The 16,850-nt window shown below is 44.4% G+C and overlaps 1 protein-coding gene across 1 annotated transcript in view; it reads left to right on the forward strand.

Annotated features, from left to right (window-relative positions):
- The window catches only part of COBL (cordon-bleu WH2 repeat protein), a 255,876-nt gene that overhangs the window by 152,630 nt on the left and 86,396 nt on the right, over nucleotides 1-16,850 (forward strand). Inside the window, exon 10 of the mRNA XM_056857870.1 lies at nucleotides 3,418-3,585. Within this exon, the coding sequence (XP_056713848.1) occupies nucleotides 3,418-3,585 (168 nt within the window). The remainder of the gene's footprint in view (nucleotides 1-3,417; nucleotides 3,586-16,850) is intronic.

The following is a 16,850-nucleotide window of genomic DNA, read 5'->3' on the forward strand; positions in this document are numbered from 1 at the left end:
TAAAATATAATCCAGGATTTTGAAGAGATTAATTTGGGCCAAACGAAGCCTTGAAATTGTGGAGAGTTTGGTCAAGATCATTGGGAAAAGCTAGCTTTCTTTAACGATTTAAAATACTAACATCTGCAGAGTTTGTGTGAGACCTGTACAAAGCTAAGCACTTTGGAGTCCCATTGATTTCACTCGAGAGTTTAATTTAGCTCTCTCATTGAAATCAATGGGATTTAAAAGCCTTAAATTTAGCCAGATCGTAGTTATTTTTTTCCAAAAGGAGGCTTTTTCAATCCTTCAATCCTCTTCCAGATTAATCTGCGTTAAGATTACCGAACAAGGAAAGAAATGCAATGCATTGGACCAGGGAGAAATTTTATATCACTTGTGTGGTCTAATCTCACAGAGAACTGGGTCTCATCTATGGGTTCTTTCTCCCATGGGGATGATTTCTGTGATCTATAATGGCCGGATACATTTGCAAACGTTGCATAATTGTTATTTATTGCTACTTACACTGATGATTTTAATAGTGTTTTGGATGTTGTGAGAACTTATTGTATTGATTTTTTCAAATGTCGTATACCATTTTGGTTGGGGTTTTTTTGGTAGCAGTAGGAAAAGCAGTATAGAAATTTTCAACATTTTTATTTTGCAAGCTCATCTCAACCACGAACTCATTTAGAAGGCCATCTGCTCTATTAGCCTCAGGCCTCCATGTGCAATATGGTGAGAATGCTGGCCTACTTTACAGGGCTGTGCTTCACCATAGGACGGGGTAGGGAACCTTTTTTCCGCCAAGGGCCATTTGGATATTTATAACATCATTCGCGGGCCATACAAAATTATACACTTAAAAATTAGCCGACCAAGCCCCAAGCAGGCAGCTGCCCAAGATGACACCCCCCCACAGGCAAGCAGGCAGGCATCCAACCGGTGGCGCACTCGCTCACCTGGTGGCACAGGATGGTCTGCTGCACCAGCTGGGCATAGGCGTCCAGACGCGCGTTGGAGTTTCTCCTGCTCTGCATGGTTGGGGCCAGATTCTACAGCCAGCTCCTGCTACCTCCGCCTGCAGGGATGAAATGAGGACCCACTGGCTAAGAACTCCCCCCTGCGCATTCTGGCCCTGCCCCCTTTAATCCCTCCATTGTCACCGCTTCTGCCCCCAGCCCTCTTGTAGTTCAGAGGGAATACGTTTTTACATGGCCTGGGTGGGAAAGGGTTAACACAGTTTCTTGGGCGGACCTAGCATCTCCCTAGCTAATTACTCTTCTGCAAGGGGGGGGGGAAGTTCCTTTTCTCTGCAAAACAAACTCACATCCGCCTTGAATAGAGGCTATTCCTGTCCGCGGGAGGGGGCGGATCGCCAGTCTTAGATCCTTCTGAGCTAGAGATCTGCCAGGACCCACGAAGGGCCAGACCAAATGATTTCGCGGGCCTTAAATGGCCTCCGGGCCTGACGTTCCCTACCCCTGCCCTAGGAGAATGGCCTTCGTGCCCTACTTGTATGTATCTGGCACTAGATAGAGTGGATGCAGGACTAGACAGACCTTTGGTTGCATTCATTAGAACCCTTTCGGTTGTCTTCTGTTCTCATGCACCCAGAACAATTCTGCACCTGTATCCAGCCATATTAATCACTCATAGGGGATTGGTGTGAATGTGTATAGTGGAGACAGTTATCACATTATGTGCAAATCATAACATGAATCAATCCATTGTGAAAATTACATAATCCTTCAGATACTGAACCAAATTTGTGCAGTGAAAAAAATCTTACTGAAATCACTTGGCATCATGTTTGGTGTATCTTAACAAACTGTCACTTTTGATGGGTTTCTAAAACATATGCTTCTGAAGTAATTAACCAATACATTAAGAGAACCATGTTAAAGGTTCTCTGATGCCGTTAAGACTTCATTTGATGCCTTTGGCCTTAGGTTTCATAAAGCACCCAAGACATCCATATGTGATAACATAAATGAACACACTGTCAAGTCTAATTGCTTCCATTACAAATGCCTCCCGCTTTAGGAGAAACCTCTCGGCTTTAGTTTTATATTTCCAGTCATCCAAGGCCTCGTATTTAATGCCCCAGGACTGAAATGGCAGCAGGAGTCCATTATCCCATGACACGTCCTGTACCATTGCCATCTTTATTTCTATCCTCTAAGAAGAACTTAATATGGTGAATGACAGTTTTCAGAAAATTACTCTCTTTAATTGTTCTGACTGTCATGACTTTACTGTTCCTTCTGAAACCATGGTACATTTTGTAACAACACTGAGAGTTATTAGTTACTGCTTGATAATTTTGTGCCATGGCCTGGGACAGCTTGGATGGAGGAGATCCAACTATGGTCTTTTATGCATGGCTGTTTCCCTCGCCATCATCCCTCCGCCAACTTTGGGTCTTTGTGTGATTATGCATGCCATTTCCGACCGTCAGAGGTCGCCTCCCTCTCCCCCTTTTTTTTTTCTGCGTTTTGCCCGCATTTTCAAATTTGAGATAAAACAGGTCTCTGAAAACGCAGGCAAAACATGTGGAAATGCAGGGGGAGAGAGCAAGGTGACCTTTGACAGTCAGAAAGACCCAAAATCAACACAAAGACCCAAAATCATCGGAGGGGTGACCGCGAGTGAAACAGCCATGTATAAAGACCTATGTCTGGTGGTCCAGACATGATATAGTAGGGGGAAATCTCCAGACTGAAGCAGGAAAATCTCCGTTCAAATCCCCTGCTCAGCAGTGGAGCTCTCTCAGACTAGTCTGTCTCACAGGTTTCTTGTGAGGATACAATAAGAAGGGGTCCATATCCAACCCTTGAGCTCCTTGGAGAAAGGGTGAGGGAATCGTTTATTTGTACCATGCACAAAGGCTAGCATGCAAACTGTCTTGAGCCACAAGGGAAAGCTGGGGCATAAATATTCAAATAAATAAATAAGTAGAAGGAAGAAGAACAAAATATGATAAATTGTAGTTTTGATGTTCACTTTTCCTGTTCTGACCAGACTGCTCAAAACCAAAAAGATAGTTTCAAGCAATTGTGCATGGCATGGTGATCATTTATGATTTTGGACACTTGCAGTACAATCCTGTGAAGAGTTACTCCAGTGTAAACCCATTTAAATAAATGGCCTTAGACTAGAGTAATTCTGTATAAGAGTGCACTGCCAAATTACTGTAGAAAAATACACGGATTGGCTTATACATCTTCAGCATGATCCTTCAGATTTATGAATAATGCTGGTCTATTAGGTGCCATTAGTGAAGACAGGATGGGACAACCCTATTTCCAAACACTAATCAGTGGGTCGTGGTTTTGGGAAGGGGATGATTAGATGCATTAAAGCAAAGCTTAAACAGTAGACGATTAACTTGATGTTGCAGTAACTAGTGAATTCTAATTGATTCCCCTGTAGGTGATGGACGGCATGTGCCACAAAAGCCTCCTAGAGGCAACCCGCGTGGTCCACCCCAGTTAGTGATTCCCCCACCCCCACCATACCCTCCTCCTGACTCAGATATGGACCCAACTGTATTGTACAATGGAACAGATGGTACAGACACAACCAAACTGGTACCTAAATGTACGTTTGAATAATTGTGTATTTTTATCTCCACTTATGTACCATAGGTGGGTGGGCTTTTCCAGACTTTCCTCTGTTCTCTTTCCAGCCATACATGTGTTTTCTTTTCCAGCCTGTTTCCTTTCTATGTTGCTCCATGCTTCTTTATTAACTTGAACTAATGACATAGATTCAGTGATGTGGACTCTTTACTAATGATGATCATTGCTCTCTTTCAAAGGTAATGCTTGCAAAGAACACTAACTTACACACTTCGTGCTGAAATGATGTGGTTCATTTTGTTTTGTTTTGTTTCACGTGACTTAGTTGTGTTTTCTCCCTTTCGATTCACTTCGCAACCAATCTCCCATGAAGGTTCTCCTTTGAGACATAGTACTCAACAGCCCAAATTCAGCCCATACAGAAGATCCCAAACTTTAGCAACCCATTTTGGGTTAATTTTCCCCCCACAGATCCCTAAACCCTGCCTGTCAGGATCAGGCGTCTGTCCTTAGCATCCCATAAGCAAACTCATCCAGGCAGGTATTCCTGAAGCAGTAATACTTTATTAGGAGCAAAAAGACAAAGGACTGACTGCCTAGAGGCAGGTGAGGCTAGTAATGAGGAAACATAGGCAGGTTACATGTTTAAAAGCAATGCAGGCTGTGAAAGTAAACATGGCCAAGCAGCCCTGCGATAAGCGGTTCTCAGGAAGGGAGACTAAACATCAGCACAGCTGTGGAAAACAGGCGAGCGAAATTGTACACAGACGCTTACAGGCATGAGTACCAGGACTTGACATGTAGCCAGAAACTGGCCTAACTCAAGTCAAGAGCCTTTACTCCTGCAGGAGGAAGCAAGGCCTGACATTCTGCTCCCCCTAAACCCCCCCTCCCTCCCTGCAATCGGGCGAGGTTTTTGGGGGTAAGCGTCGTGAAACTGGCGAACCAGACAGGGAGCAGTCACTTGGTGTTCCACTCATCATGACTGGGACTCAGGTGCTTCCAGCGAACCAGGTAGTAGAGCACCTTATTGCGGACTCAAGAATCCAGGCTCTTGGACACCTCGAAATGTTCCCCACCACCAACACCGGGCACTCGGGAGCAGGACCAGGGTGCCATTCTGGTGCAGGCACGTGTCTTTTTAGTAAACTGACGTGAAACCCTGGATGGATGCCCTGCAGGGATTTCGGAAGGCTGAGTTCCACGGTGACTTCATTAATAAGTCGTGAAATTGGGAAGGGTCCCGCATACTTCTCACTTAGTTTCTTGCACGGGCGTAAGAAGCGAAGGTTCTTTGTGGACAAATATACCTGATCCCCCACCTTTATGTCCCACCCCGGAGACCGGTGTTTATCCGCTTGTGCTTTGTATTTGCGTTTGGCCCGTTCTAAAATTTTTTGTAACCAGGGCCAAGTGTTTTGTATTACGTTCACCCAGTCAGCCACCTCAGTGTCAGCCCCCTCCCCCGTGAGATCCACATTACCAAAGGGTCCGAAGTCTTTACCATGTATCACCTGGAATGGGCTGAAACATGTGGACTGATGGGAGGCATTATTATAAGCATACTCTGCAAAAGGCAAAAGATCCACCCAATCATCCTGGTGGTAATTCACATAGCAAGGCAAATAACATTCTAGTACTGAGTTGACCGGTTCAGTCTGACCATCGGTCTGGGGGATGGCAGGCACTAGATAATCCCTGTTCCACCCCTACCAATTTCAGAAAAGCTTTCCAAAACTTTGCCACGTATTGTGGGCCCCGATCCGAGATCACCTTGCGCGGAAAAGAGTGATATTTGAAGATATGTGATACAAACAATTGAGCTAGTTTAGTCCGTGCAAGGGACTAAATGCACTTGTTTTGAGAAAAGGTCTGTGACCACCCATAGTACCATCTTCCCTCGGCTGGGAGGAAGATCTGTGACAAAATCCATGGCAATAACTTCCCAGGGAGCCGAAGGTGTTTTTAATGGCTTCAACAGTCCAGGTGGTTTCCCCACCATCCTTTTGGCTGTAGCGCAAGTGGGGCAACTGCGAATAAAAGAATCTAAGTCCGTTCTCATCCCTGGCCACCAGAATTGTCTGCGCAAAAGATGCAGGGTTTTAACGAAACCAAAATGCCCTGTCACCTTGGAGCCATGGCCTTGATCCATAACCTCCCTCTGAAGAGAAGCAGGAACGTACAATTTACTCTCTTTAAACCAGAACTCCCCCGCTGAGTCATTTTTTCAGGCAGCTTATTTGCGGCTCTTTCTGCCTGGCAGGCTTGAGTCAGGGAAGCTTTGAACGAGTCCGGTAGTCCTTCCAAGGGAGGGGACGGTCATGTTTGGGACGAGTAAGGACGGCCAGGCAAATCCCCCCGCTGCTCAGGAGTAAACAGCGAGTCTGAGGGACGATCTACCTTACTCTGATACTGGGGGAGGCGAGAAAGCGCATCAGCCAGCTGATTTTGCTTGCCGGGTACGTGCTTTAGAACAAAATGGAACTTGGAAAAGAATTCAGCCCAACGCACCTTCTTTGCTGTGAGTTTGCGCGTTCCTTTTAAAGCCTCTAAATTTTTATGGTCCGTCCATACTTCAAACGGGACCTCGACCCCCTCTAGGAAATGTCTCCAGACTGTGAGAGCGCTTTTTACTGCGGCCGCTTTCCTTTCACAAATGGGCCGGTTCAACTCAGACTGTGAAAACGTCTTAGAAAAATACGCACAGGGCTGAAGCTGCCCAGCCTCTCCCACCTGCAGTAGTTCCCCCCCCCCAAATCAGGAGGGAGCAAGGCCTGACACTGCCAGTCATGTGTTGGACAGCCCTTGTTCAAGTGCATGAAGCAAGCTGGCAGCAGAGGAGGAAGGAGAGTCTATTTTACTCAATTTCTCTTCATTGCTGCAGCAACTCGGTCTGAAGTGCAAAATGCTCAGGGTTTTCAGGACAAACAGCAAGCTAGCCCAGACTAACTTGATCTCATCAGATCTTGGAAGCTAAGCTTCCTTTGGGGAAGAAGAATGCATGGAAAGATCTACACCAACTTCTTCTGCTAGCTTTTTCCACTAGCTTTTCTGCAGGATTGAACCCATAGTTTTTATTCATACATACTTAAAAGATAAAGAATTTTGGATTTGAAAATCCCTTTTCAGGATTCCGTGACGATAGAGATTTTTGTGGGGCAAAATTAGGCTAGCAACAGAGTAATTTCATGTGATGTTGCATCCACTCGGCCCCTGAAAGGTTTCAGTTTCAAGTGGTGTGTGCTCTGTGGCCTCCACTGGGAATGGGCACAGGCCAGTACAAATTTATTTAAACTATGAATATCCATTTCTAAAAAAGCCTAGACTTTACAGATGCTTCCGTGGCCTTCTTCTCACTGAGCCAGTAAATCTGTGCTTGAACGGTGCCATTTCAGATCCCATGTAGGAAGGCTGTTTCATACCAAAAAAAAAAAAAAAATCCCTCCACATTAGAAAACAGGCGTGTCCAGACCCTTTGCCCTGACCTGCTAGTTTTCTACACGAAGGGAATTTTTAACATGGAAGAGCCCCACAAACAAGTCATGTCAGATTGCAGTTGGCAGTTTGAAGTTGTGCAGCTGGGTGTAGGTTTACCTCTTGACTGAGAAAAAGGCATGTCCAGGAAGATGCTCAGTGACTTATTTGATGTAGTGGTGGCTTCTGGGAAGTTCTTCCCCAAAAGCATCTCATAAATTGAATCTCACATGTTAACAACAAGAACAGATTGTTCAGAATCTGTTGGCAAGGCATCTTTTCTCTGAAACTTCTTTCCAGATGTGTTACCCAAATAAACCTTTATCTGATTTAGAAATATGAGCAGTTCTTTGTGTGTATCCAGGTGCACACACAAAGTAAAGCTCAAAACGCTAAGGTTCAGATCAATGTTTTTTAAAAAGTCAGCAGCTCTTAAACTTGGATTAAGGGGGATTTGCCAGTGGACTTTTGACACTCTCCAGAAATCACCTCTGAAGTGTTTTAAATATTACTTCCTGGGGAGGAATCTCAGCTTGCTATGTTTTGAGCCCGTTTGGACTCTTTCTGTGATCCTCACCCCATGGCTGCGTGTGTGTGTGTGTAAAGTGCCGTCAAGTCACTTCCAGCTTATGGCAACCCTATGAATCAATATCCTCCCAAACGTCTTATTATTAACAGCCTTGCTCACCATGGCTACCTACATTTATTAGACTGCGGTATATTCACAATGTCATCATCAGCTTCATCCTTACTTGAGAAAAATGAGGAGTTCTGATGATAGTGTTAGGAAGGTCCAAGCCAGGAGTGTTGAACTCATTTGTTACAAGGGCCGGATATGACATAAATGTCACTTGGTCAGGCCATGCCATGCCTCACCAGCCCAAATGGAGAGTGGGGGGGGGGGACTGCCTTGGCCGGATGAGAGCTCTCAGAGGCCGGATCAGGCCCCCGGACTGTATGTTTGACACCCCTGATCTAAGAAGTTCCCTGCCATGGTCCTACAGGTGGAGCGTTCATATTAAATGTCCTAATGTGGGTATAGGTGTCTTCTCATGCAGAGCACCTACAGTCTGCCCAGGTTAATCAATATTCAACTATACAAAATAGATGATGGCTGTGTTGCTTTAGTGCTGGATGGACAATTTTGGGGTCTTTAGGAAAGGCTCCCTTAGATAACCTGTGAGAGTCATATGCAAATCCCAAGTTCTTTCCAGTTCTGGGCAAACTGAAAATAGCAATCCCATTGGGGCAGTGGGCACTTTACTGGTCTGGGGACCCTGGCAACTGCATGCCCTTGTCATTCTTTGGAGCTGGTTATGTGCATAATAGCTTTGGAACTATGTACTGTTACTTACAGCAATGGTGGAATATTTGGGCCTGTGCATTTCAGTCCTTCATCCTGTGTGCATGATAGAGAAGTGGTATGTGTGTGGACATAATCCTGTGTTGGTAGTTCTGTAGTTATAATGACAAGCTTTTAGACATAGTTTATAAAGGCAGCTTGAGCACTAGACATCAGAAGCAGTGAAACCCAGAGGATAGGATGGTTGGGCTTTGAAAAATTTGGTGCAAATTACATGGTCATTACAAAACAACATCTGGGCAAGTTGCTGTTTCGTGTTAATGAATACTGACTCATCATTGTCATTTCCCTTTTTTTGTATTAATGACAAGATCTTCTTCCAAAAGAGCCCAGCAGCATGCTTGCTGTTTTACAGTTTGGTTTGCCTATTCTCCTTAAGTGAGCTTTCCTGTTGACATTTGAGCCCCTGAATACCTAGACACATGTTTGGTGTGAATATAAGAAGAGCCCTGCTGGGTCAGACAAATGGTCCATTTACTCCAGCAACCTGCTTCACACAGTGGTCAACCAGTTGCCTTGCAGGTCCAATATACAGTGCACAGACCAAGGCTGTCCCTTGATGTTGCCTCCTAGCCTCGGTATTCAGAGGTCTGTGTCTTCTCTTTATGGTTAGTGCCATTGGTGGATCTGTCTAATTCCCTCTTTAAAATATCTATGCTCATGGCTGCCACTATATCTCCTGGCAACAAATTCCACAGTTTACTCGTTGAGTAAAGAAGTACTTCCTTTTTGTCTGTCCTGAATCTGTGATGGACTGTGATGGGACACAGTACTCTGTGTCCATTTTCTCCACCAAATGCATAATTTTATAAACCTCTGTCATCTCCCCCTCTCAGTCATCTTTTTTCTAAACCAAATAGTTCCTATTCCAACATTACATATCATGTTCCCCCTCCCCTTTTAATTCACTAATCTGGTTTTGTCTGTGTTTGAATAAACGTGCATTTTATAGAGGTCTTAGTAGTTTGTTGAATGCATTGTTTGTGGAAATCTTAACAATTTAACAGCCTGACATGACTTTTTGATTTGGAGATAATCTGCACTGAGTTCAGATTCAGAGAGAGTTCTGATTCAGAGAGAGTTTTGCACTGAGCTTTCTGGTAAGGGCGCTTAGAAGGTTGTCGTTATGTGGCATTGAATTCTGGGTGGATTGCAGTATAGTACAGTTGCTTGAGTGTGTTGGGCCTGTTCAGACATTACATAGCTGCCAGGAATCTTCCAAGAGCAAATTCAGGGATGTGCATTGGGTTTGTATAAGTTCCACTGCTAGTATTCCCCAATGTCCTTGGGGGTAGCAGTAGGCTAAATATATAACATGTCCACTCCTCCAGATTTCTACCATCACATTCAGCGTAATGTGCATCACAGCTATTCCCCATGATCCCATGTACATCCTCACACACACACATATATACCTTCTCTTTCTGCAGTTTATTTACTTATTTATTTACATTATTTATAGTCTGTCTTTCCCATGGGGACTCAGTCCTACTTACAATAAGCTAAACACAGCAGTATAGACCACAGTCTTTAATCATTTATTCAAACAAGTTTGTAAAGCCGTATTGTGCAGTGCCACCCTATTACCTGCATAGAAAAGCTCTCTTGAACATTTCAGTTTGGCATAGTTTGCAGAAGGCCCGGAAAATGGGAGCTTTCTTGACCTCTTTGGGCAGGCCATGCCACAATGCAGGAGCCACAGCAGAGAGAGCACGTGTACGAGCAGTTGTTGATTTTGCCCATTTGCAGGCACCTACAGAAAGCCCTGCTGTTGAGCAAAGTTGTTGTGATGGAGCATAGGGAGAAAGGCAGTCCCATAAATAAGATGGGCCAAACCCATGAAAGGCTTTGTATGTGATAGCCAATACCTTAAACTGAGCCCAGTAACAGATGGGCAGCCAATGGACCATCTACAGAATGGGAGTAATTTGAATGCTCCACCTAGCTCCCAGTAAGAGCCAAGCCATGACATTCTGGACCAGTTGGAGTTTCTGAGTTGATTTTGAAGGGAGATCGATGTACAACATGTTACAGTAGTCTAGTCTCGAGTTAGCATCGAGAGCCAGAGTGGTGTAGCTGTTAAGAGCAGTGGTTTGGAGCGGTGGACTCTGGTCTGGAGAACCGGATTTGATTCCCCACTCCTCCACATGAGCAGCGGAGGCTAATCTGGTGAACTGGATTTGTTTCCCCATTCCTACACATGAAGCCAGCTGGGTGACCTTGGGCTAGTCACACTCTCTCAGCCTCACCTACCTCACAGGGTGTCTGTTGTGGGGAGGGGAAGGGAAGGTGATTGTAAGCCGTTTTGATTCTTCCTTAAGTGGTAGAGAAAGTTGGCATATAAAAACGAACTCTTCTTCTTCATCATCATCTTTTATCAATGGGCACGCTGGCCTTGGCACAATTCCACTGTACAAATGTTCAGGCCTTTTGAGGATCCAGCTATGAGCTGCGAGCAAGTCTCACCCCATGCACAGTGATGTCAGAAAACCCAGCTCTGCCTAGCTTTGGGTGAGCCAGTTGGAGTCCTTGCATTCTCCCTGCTCAGTATGCTGTTAACCTCATCGGGGCTGGAAGTAGACCTGTGCCAGACACTGTGGAAGACCTCGGAGAAAGCTGTGTCAAAGCCAGCCATGGCAGGCTGATTCATTTTATTGAAGACCTGATAAAAAAGATTGTCCCCAGTTTCACTTAGAAGGAAAAAATGTTTTCCAAATCTGTGTATGAAAGAGCCTCCTCAGTTCAATATTACAGACTCTGCCCTAGCATTTTGTAAATTGCACTTTGAAGAGGAAGTAAACATTTGGAAAAACCCCTCTTCCTAGCTCAAAACTGCAAGTTCAAGAGCTGGATGCTCTCCATGCCCTGGAACTAAGCTATCTAGTATTATAGTCCAATTGTACAATAGGAGACTGTTGAGCATTGGGGTTCCCTGAGCTTGAGTACAGCACAAGAAGGAGGGAGATATTTGTGCCCTTCTCTCCCTGTGCTGTGTAGCACAGTGTGGTGCAGTGGTTAAGCTTGGCGGACTCTAATCTGGAGAACCGGGTTTGATTCCCCACTCCTCCACATGGGTGACGGACTCTAATCTGGTGAACCGAGTTAGTTTCCCTGCTCCTCCACATAAAAAACCAGCTAGGTGACCTTGGGTTAGTCACAGTTCTCTCCGAACCCAACCCCACCTACCTCACAAAGTGTCTGTTGTGGAGAGGGGACGGGAAGGTCATTATAAACTACTTTGGGACTCCTTAAAGGTAGAGAAAAGAGGGGTATAAAAACCAACTCTTCTTCCTCTTCCTCTTCTTCTTCCTCTTTGAGAATTAGAATACATGCTATGATCCAAATGTCACTCTCTTACACACACACCCCAAAATATAGGATACTATAAGCAGAGTGGGGGCACTGTTCCCTTCCACAGCACAAAGAGTGTGTGGAATTGGATGTGGAATTGGATTAATTCGCTGCTATGCGTTACACCCAGGGGCTATTCAGGTTTTTAACCTGAAAATTACCCCAATTATCCTCTTTGGTGTTGCCATCTGGATTACAGTCATCAATGAATTTATACATCGTCCACTGCTTCAGTTCTTACGAAAACTCCGAAATGCCCCTCGATGTGTTGCTGGCGTTACTCTTCGTTCCGAGTTTGGCCAAATGTCACTTGAAGCTAGGGCGTGATTGGCCGCCTTTAAACTCCACCTTAAACTGTGCTTTAGCACTGAGGGGTTCCTAGCTTCTCTGAAGCATGACCCTTTCAAATCCTCATGGCAAAAAATCTTGGATGAGAAACTGGCGTTGCTGGGCTTCTCGCAGGATATGTTATCAGATCTTGGGAAAACTGAAGCTTTTGCCAAAATTAAAAAGCGCATTAAAGAGCTTGATTATAACAGCACTACTTTTCGTGCTCGTCGCGTCTGTTCATCCCAGTTCTTCGGAATACCCCCCCCCCCCCACGTGGTATGCCTGCCTATACATATTATCTGACAACTCCTCGTCTCTAGAGCTTTTTGCTTGGCTAGATTGAATGCTAACCCTTCTATGGTAATGCAGGGCAGAATTCTGAATATATCATACTCAGACAGGATCTGCCATTGCTCTTCTGGCTCTATTGAGTCATTAGCCCATGCCCTTTTGGAATGCCGCTTTTACGAGGAACTTCGATCGCACTATATTTCCCCCCTTTTAATATACAAATCCAATGCCTCTGTGACTGACATAATGCCTTTTTTACTAAGCGACAGGGACCCTAAGGCTACATTGTCAGTGGCAAGATTTGTTTCAGTCCTTATATCCCTCCAACACTAGATATATGCTGCTCAAGATCAATTGATCAAGGAGCTTCTAAAGGATAAAAGGAAAGGAAAAAGGCTATGCGTTACTTACAGCTTTCAAGTAGCCAGAGCCCTTAAAAGGTTGTAGCATCTGGTCCAAACTTTGTATGGACCAGATTAGGATTAGGACCAGATTAGGTACAGAGGGTGTGCATTTTGTATCTCTTATCAAGGATATTTATATGCTGCTTAGAAAGTTAATCTTGGCAATTTCCCTCCCCTTGTTTTTTCCCCCTTTGTAAAAACGTATGCTCAGCTGAACAGACCATACAGTCTGTAAAAAAGTAAAAAAGTAAAAAAGCTGGGTGCATGTGAAAAGAAGAAGTTGGTTTTTATATGCTGACTTTCTCTACCATTTAAGGAAGACTCAAACCGCCTTACAATCACCTTCCCTTCCCCTCCCCACAACAGTCACCCTGTGAGGCAGGTGAGGCTGAGAAAGCTCTAACAGAGCTGTAACTTGCCCAAGGTCACCCAGCTGGCTTCGTGTGTAGGAGTGGGGAAACAAATCCAGTTCACCAGAGAGGGCAGAGTATTTAGAAATCCCACCCTTCTTCCCAAATCTTCCCCCTCCAGCCTTCTTCCCAAATCTTCCCCCTCCAGGATTCATTATGCTCATAGGAAGTTGAGTGGGCTAATTTATTTATCCTCTGTTATTTCCCCCCTTTATTAGATGCTCAACTTGTGTCAACATTCCATAGTCCCTGAAGGATACTTAGTCTTCAGCAGGCCCTTGGGGGATGTCTTGGTTAATGAAATCATATTTTTCTGCATAGTGGGAGACCCCAGCTTGTTGGCTTTTTCAGTTGCCCTGTGTGAACCAAGAGTGGTCTCTCGATCAGTGGTCAAGATCCTCAGGTGGGTCACAGAGTGCCACCTGCTGGTTCATAAGACCCTCTATTGCCTCTGTTTTGAGGGCTGCCTTACAGAAGGACACTGTTGCTAGTGTGCAAACATAGAGAGCATGGGCAGCACAGCTCCTGCTTCTCTATGCGTGTGCACCCAGAAGAACAGCGGGATGGTGAGATCACTCAGTGGGGCTTCCACTTTCATCCTTGTGCTGTTTTCCCTACCAGAAACAGCTTGGGGGCTATTTGCCTCTTTGTCGGGCTCCACATGTCCTAGGATCATGTGATCAAGGATGTGTGGAGTCCAAGGAAAGAGCAAACAGGACTCCCTAGTGGCTGCTTCAGCTAGGAAAATGGCGCAGGAGGGAAGGAAGAAGGCTTCCACAGTGCTCCAGTCTTCACTGAGTGACCAAGTGGTTTTTTTTAAGGTAAGTCCCCAAGAGTATTTGTGACTTGAGCCCAGCCTGGCTCGCATCATATGTATCATTTATGAACACATGAACATATAGAGCTGCCTTCTACTGGATCAGACCCTTGGTCCATCAAAGTCATTATTGTCTACACAGACCAGCAATGGCTCTCCAGGGTCTCAGGTTGAGGTATTTCACATCACCTACTTGCCTAGTCCCTTTAACTGGAGATGATGGGGATTATTGAACCTGGGACCTTCTGCATGCCAAGCAGATGCTCTACCACTGAGCCACAGTCCCTCATCCACAGTCTCTGCACCCTTAGACTAAACCCAGAGCTCCCCTGTGACTTCAGTGTCAGGGAAAATTGGTAGAGGATGGAAGGCAAGCTCACTTTCAAGGAAGCTTGTCCACCGTTATGGACACTCTCACTAGGGAACCATTTGAATTTGGAAACCACTGCGCATATAAGAACATGCTCTCAGGAACTACGGGAATAGGCTGTCTTTGCACTAGAGTGAGCAGTTGCAGTTTTGTTTACAAAAATGAAAGTTATTCTGGCCGTACTAGCTGTGAGCATGAAGGAAGATACTGATTTGACACATTGTTTTTGCTCAGCATTTATTTTGTTGTTTGCTCTTTTTTTCTCCTCACAGTTTATTGTTGTGCATCATTCCCTTCACGTGCCAAGCCCATCTGACAGAGCTTGCCTCTTCTTTTGACTTCCTTACCTCTGAAACTTCCTGTTGCCTCTGATATCCTCTTTCGTTGCCTTTCTTCCCCCCTACTGGAAAAGTCCTTTCTGTCTCAATGGCGTTTCCTCCCTCCTCTTTCTGAACTCACACACCTTCTTTGAGAAAACATGAATACATTCAACTACTGTTCATTCACATTCATGCGATGTATTCTCTCCTGGACTGACAAGTACATAGAGCAAAAGATTACAATTTATGTTGTTCTCTGTATGGTTTGCTATTTGTATGCTTCTTTGAGGCTGGTATTTAGATTGATTTAGATGTTTAGCTTTTTCTTACATACAATATTTTGTTGAAATCACAATGGTTTCTGTATAATTTCTCCTTTCCCCCTTTTTGGTTTAGAGGTAACACTTTCCCAAAGCATACAGGATGTTTGTTTGCTCACGTTATTGTGTGCCACCTAGATGAGCAGATGGCAGTTAAGTGAGGCTCAACCACAGTTAAAATACAAGGTGCCTTTCATTGGTTCCCATAAGCAGGAAAACACAATTTAAGACATAACATGGAAAAAAAATTTCAAGTACATTCATTCATAGTCTTTTCTACTTTTCATACTACTACTGCCTTTAACTATTGTGTTGTGGTTTTATAAATATACTATAAGGTGCTTGATGTTTATGTATGATGTTTATGTATTCTTAAGCAAACAGTGATTTTAAATAATCTAATTCCCCAATGTTCATTTTATATTATTTTCAACAGTAATACCATATATAAATGCTTTACCTTTAAAAAAAATCCGCTCCCATTTAGAATTATAGCAGACCTTAAAGAAATGGGGAAAATTGTTCTCACTGAAATGCCCATAGACAATCACCTTCCCTTCCCCTCCTCACAACAGACACCCTGTGAGGTAGGTGGGGTTGAGAGAGCTTTGACATCTCCCTGAGACCCTGGAGAGCTGCTGCCTGTCAGAATACTAACTTTTATAAGCTGATGGTCTGACTTGGTATAGGGCAGTCATGATTTCAGTATGTTCAACCCCTGAGATCTCCAGTTAAACAGGGGTAGGTCGGTTGGGAAAGACTTATTTCCAAGACCTGGAGCTGCTGCTGCCTGTCAAGTCACTGGGATGGATGAAGGCACTTTTATGTTTCTCTGGAGAGAATGAAGAGTCACTGGGCACACCAAACTACCATGAAAGCAGCAGTGCTGTTACATAGAATCATAGAGTTGGACAAGACACCAGGGTCATCTAGTCCAACCCCCTGCACAATGCAGGAAATAGCTGTGAGAGCTTTATGGAAACAGATCTATCAAAAGCTGCTAGCCATTTTTTACTTTGCTTCATTGTAGCCCAATTTTCTCCCCACTGGGGACCCAAAGTGGTTTACATCATTCTTCACCCCCAGTGATCCCTGCTCCAGGCCCAGAAGATGGCAAAAATCTTATTCTCAAGTTAACTGTATAATACTGAAAGGGCATCTGCTGGCACAGTAAAATTCAAAGTATTGTTTTCCATCATTAGGAGAGTAACAGGATTGTCACTGTTTTGCAGACACAACCATCCATTGATTCTTCAACTGCTTCTCTGCTCACACAGATTCATTCACCCTGCCGTTCACTTCAAATCAGCAAAGAATAGGCTTGTACGGGTATAACTGCTAGTGTGCCAGAACCCAAAGTCTGTATATCAACAGGATAGAGATAGCACTTAACAATTGAAGAGTTGTGTATCCTCATCCCCCAGTCTGAGCTCATATTGCACAGTTTTAGTGAGATTGCAAATCAAGCACATTGCAAATAACATCACAAAATGAGGTGGTATTTATTAAGAATTAGGAAGGGAAGAATGTGGCTATGGAAACCTTCAGAAACAATAAAGGCAATAGATTAGAGCAGTGGTTCCCAAAGAGCAGTGGTTCCCAAAGTACCACCCCCTGGGGGCAGTGGGATTACCTGGGGGGGGCACTAAGAGGCAAGGGGGCAGCAGGGGGGCATTATAGGTGGGCCCCTTCAACTGTGTTTTTCACTAATTTACAATAGATCATGCTGGCAAATTTGGTGGAAACTATCAGAATTTTTTTCCAGACTTTGAGAGCTGGTACCACTGGATCAAGTTCATCAGTTTTGTTGAATAAATTTAAACTAAAAAAATTT

This window comes from Euleptes europaea, chromosome 11 (genome assembly GCF_029931775.1).
Source record: "Euleptes europaea isolate rEulEur1 chromosome 11, rEulEur1.hap1, whole genome shotgun sequence".
Classification (NCBI taxonomy): Eukaryota; Metazoa; Chordata; class Lepidosauria; order Squamata; family Sphaerodactylidae; genus Euleptes; species Euleptes europaea.